Below are 4,573 nucleotides of genomic sequence, written 5' to 3'. Positions count from 1 at the left end.
TGTACATTTTCTTTTACAATAAAATATATAATATATATTTTAAAAAAATATATATACATTTTTTTTATAAAAAATATACATATTTAAAAAAAATATATATACGATCTGGTGTGTCGGATAAGAGACTTTGCCTAGATATTAGATATATGTGTGTATATATGTATAATATACCAACCAAAGACCCACCAGCTATGAATGCTCCTTCCTCTCTTCCATGCACATTTGCCCTGCAACCCACTGTCGGCGAGATTTTAAAAAGGTAATTCTCTATAGCTATGTGAGAAGACAGAGAGAGAAACAAGATTTGTTTTTTATTTTTATTTTTTTTGGTACTATTACATATACAATAACAAAGCTTAGCTGTTTGTCTGTACTTTGGCTGTACAAATTAGGCACACATATCTTGTATTTTTTTTTTCCAATCTTCAGTCAGCTTTCCTCTCACCTTCCCAAAACCAATACCATTTCCCTCTTTCTTCATCTCCCCACCATCTTGTATATAAAGCCCTTTCTCATCAAAACCTCTCATTCATCAAAACACAACCAAACCCTTTAGTGATCTCTCTCTTAATTTCCTAATTCTCAGAATTTTGTTTTTGTGTGTGCTTAAAACAGTATGAGTACTACTTCTTCTATTTCGAATGTTGTGATTTCTCCAAGAAAGCTAAGATCTGATTTGTACTCGTACTCTTACCAAGATGATTCCAATATCCCACTAGTGGTTAGTGTTTTGGCTTCTCTTATAGAGAGAAGCATGGCTAGGAACCAAAGGATTTCCAAGAACATTTGTGGCAGCAAATTGTACTACTTGTCCAATGATATTCGGACTCGGATTTTCGATTGCAATGAGACCCCGGACATGACAATTCAGTCCTACTTGGAGAGGATTTTCAGATACACAAGAGCGGGACCTTCAGTTTATGTGGTTGCTTATGTCTATATTGATCGTTTTTGCCAGACAAATCCTGGGTTTAGGATTAATGGAAGAAATGTTCATAGGCTTCTGGTTACAACAATCATGGTGGCTTCCAAATATGTTGAAGACATGTAAGTTTGATCTCCATCTCTATATATATGAGTGTTGGGTTTTATTATTATTATTATATATATATATATATGTTATCTTAATTAGACTTAATTTAGTTGTTTAATATTTGTAATGCAGGAATTATAGAAATTCTTACTTTGCAAGAGTTGGGGGATTAACAACAAAAGAATTGAACAAATTGGAGCTTGAGTTTTTGTTCTTGATGGGTTTTAAGTTACACGTGAATGTGAGTGTTTTTGAGAGCTACTGTTGTCATTTGGAAAGAGAAGTTAGCATTGGAGGAGGTTACCACATAGAGAGGACACTAAGATGCGCAGAGGAAATCAAATCTAGACAAAGTCATGAAGAAGGAAGATATAAAATTCAATTTGCTCGTCTTATGCTTTAATTTTGTATCATGTGAAGGATTTTTATTTTTATTTTTATTTTTTGCTTTTGTTTTATATTTTGGGGTATGTTTTGCCTATGCCATAAATACAAATGGTATTGTAATTTTTGTGTACATAGTTGAGGTATATAAATAGTTGAGGCTTGAAGCTTGTTGAAGGTTTGTATGTAAGGACTTCCGGTTGAGATAGATAAGGAGTGAGATCATAATAAAAATGTGTTGTTTCTTGACTATGTAGTATGTAATGAAAGATATACTATCATTTTGTTCAGAAGCTCACAATTCAAGAAACCACATTTTTTTTTTGAAATTTTAATTCTCTTAGAAAATTTACTTATGAGATGAGCCTTGTCACTCCATAGGTGTCCCTATTGCAGTTCCAACGAAATAATTATTGTTAAATTGTCTTTAAAAAAATTAAAATTTACTAAACTTTATCTGAAAAGTCCCCCTCCTTTTTTTTTTTTTTGAAAAGAACGGATTTTGTTTATTTTGTGAGAAACGGTGAATAATATATATGACCCATTATGTGCCTTATTCAAAAGGTTTCACAAAAGATATTCTCACTAATATTATTGAGCACTGTTCATATATTTCTAGTTTTAAAAAAAATAATTATTAAATTGTTTGTTGCGGTATCTTTTCCTTTCCTTGTTCTTTAAATCGGTTGTTAAAAGTCGAATTTCATAAAAAAAAAAAAAAAGTGGAATATATAATTGAGCAAAAAGGCAAACTTTGATTTCATCAATAAAGCTTTGGTTATTAAAGCAGGGCAAATTGACGGCCTGCATCAATCACCCCCACCCTTATTTATTTATTGTTGTTTGTGTTGTTTCGACTATAAAGTTTCTTTAGTGAAAGAAAAAGATATATATATTTAAAAAAAGTCTTCAAATACAAATTCAATATCTATGTTTATTTCTGTTTAGCAAAAACAAAAATTTCTACATATATGCCTCATTATTACGTGATAATATTTAATACGAAACGGTTAGCAAGTGCCATCTGTAAGTCAATTTTTTTTTTTGCTAATCGCCATCTGTAAACCAATTAAGCACATGATTAGGGCATAGAAGTGCTACATTTGACCTTCCTTTGACATAATTATTTATACTCTCGCACGTACTATTAAACCATTATATTACTAATTTCAGCCAAAAAAAAAAACAATTATATTATAAAACACACACTTATGTAATAAATATTAGCGTGCCAAAAGCTCTGCATAGGATCTAGACACAATATATTTTACTGTACTGCCAACAAACGACAAATTCGAGGAGGAAAGAGGAGAGGAAAGAGAGCAATATAAGAGGACAAGTTGTTTAGAGGAAGCTAAGCAGGAATCTTCTAACTTAGAAAAAAGGGGTAAAGAATAAACGATACTGAGGAAATATTTGGTTGGAGGATTTAAATTATGATTTAAATTATGATTTATAGTTTGTTATAATATTTTCTCTCATAAAAAAATACACATAAATTAAAAATAATTCTAATCACATGATTCTAATCTATAAACCAAACGTCTCATGATTAAATGTTTAATTTATAAATTTAAAATTATGATTTAGAATTATTTTTAATTTATGTATATTTTTTTAAGAGAAAACATTATAATAAGTTACAAATTATGATTCAAACTATAACACGAATTTTCATACTAAATACTTTATGATTAATTTTATGTCATAACCAAAAATTCAGTGTCCAACATGTTGTCATTTTGGTTACTTTTTAGTCCTAACTCCTAATGAACCTTGAGACACGCACCTAACACAATATTAAAGTGAATTGATGGCTTATTCTTATCTAAAGCAAATTATTAATTAAGTTGCTGCTTAGTTCACTCATAAATAATAATGTCGCACGATTGGACATTTCTGGTACGTACAAATCGAGTCATGACTCATGATGGCTTCATTTGTATATATCTTTCTGGCTTCTATTTTAGTTTTAGTTTAATTTGTTTGTAACAACTTTTGCTAGCTAGCTAGTTATTAGTTATTACTTGTTAATTATTGTGCTAGCTGTGAAATAGGCTAGTTATGTTTCCTCCAAAAAAAAAAAAAAAGTTAGTTATCAACAAATAAAAAGAGTTTATTTTCACCCATCTTTTTCGACTCATCTCGAGGCATGATCATTATTAGAACAACTGTTCCTTTTAATTATTTTTACTCATTCTCTTTTATGTAATTAATGATGGTATAGGATTAAATTCACAATGCTAATAATTATACTCTAATAGGAATAAAATCGCGAGAAAAGAAATTAGTAAAAACCGAACACATGAATAGTGCTGGAACTTTGGACGGGCCGCCCGCGACCGCCCGAAAAACCCGAGGATTTGCCCGAGCCCGAACCCGACCCGCCCGAGATTTTGGGGCCGCCCGCCCGAGCCCAAATTTCACCTTGAACGGGCCGCGGGCTTGTATTCGGCGGCCCGAGCCCGGCCGGGCGGCCCGAGCCCGCCTGAATTGCCCGAATTTTTTAAACTTTTTTTTAATATTAAGTTATTTATATATATATATATATTAGTATTACAATTTATATATATATTATATTTATATATATATTAAATTTGAAATGAACACACGAACTATATAAAAAAATTATTTCTTTATTAATTTTTAAATTTGTAATTCATGATTGCCTCATTAAAAACCTTACCAAGAAAAACCCAATTGGGATAAAAACTTGGCAAGGAAAAAAGAGTGCAATCATTTTGTGACGAATTACAAATTGTACAAACTTACATTGTTTATTAAATTACAAATACAATGTAAAAAGTAAATACATATTTACAAATTACAAATTTACAATTTAATTTGAAGCTAAGGGATCATCTTCAAAATTAAATGTTAATCGATTAAATTCATCGATCCATTCTTGGCTTACCGGTGAAATTGTATCTTGTAGACGTTGATCGGCCCGATCCCAATCCTTAATGCAAACCAAGGCTTCAACAATATCCCTTTGCAATGCATTCCGGCGTTCCTCAAGTATTCTTCCTGTCGTACTGAAAGCTTGTTCGGATGAAATAGTGGAGACTGGGATCGAAAATATATCCATTGCCAATCGAGTTAGGATTGGCCAAGTTAATGCCCGTGCCCTCCACCATTGAACTAAGTCAAACGATT

The 4,573-nt window shown here is 31.4% G+C and overlaps 1 protein-coding gene across 1 annotated transcript; it reads left to right on the top strand.

Annotated features, from left to right (window-relative positions):
* The first annotated feature begins 616 nt into the window (after positions 1–616).
* Positions 617–1,436, top strand: LOC21404617 (cyclin-U2-1). The gene is made up of 2 exons (XM_010090944.1): positions 617–1,047; positions 1,166–1,436. Exons 1-2 carry the CDS (start codon positions 617–619, stop codon positions 1,434–1,436), a joined length of 702 nt encoding a protein of 233 aa, XP_010089246.1.
* The last annotated feature ends 3,137 nt before the right edge of the window (positions 1,437–4,573 follow it).

Source organism: Morus notabilis, unplaced genomic scaffold, assembly GCF_000414095.1.
Source record: "Morus notabilis unplaced genomic scaffold, ASM41409v2 Scaffold1009, whole genome shotgun sequence".
NCBI lineage: Eukaryota > Viridiplantae > Streptophyta > Magnoliopsida > Rosales > Moraceae > Morus > Morus notabilis.
The sequence above is the reverse complement of the archived record's forward strand: the minus strand, read 5'-3'. Positions and strand labels throughout refer to the sequence as shown.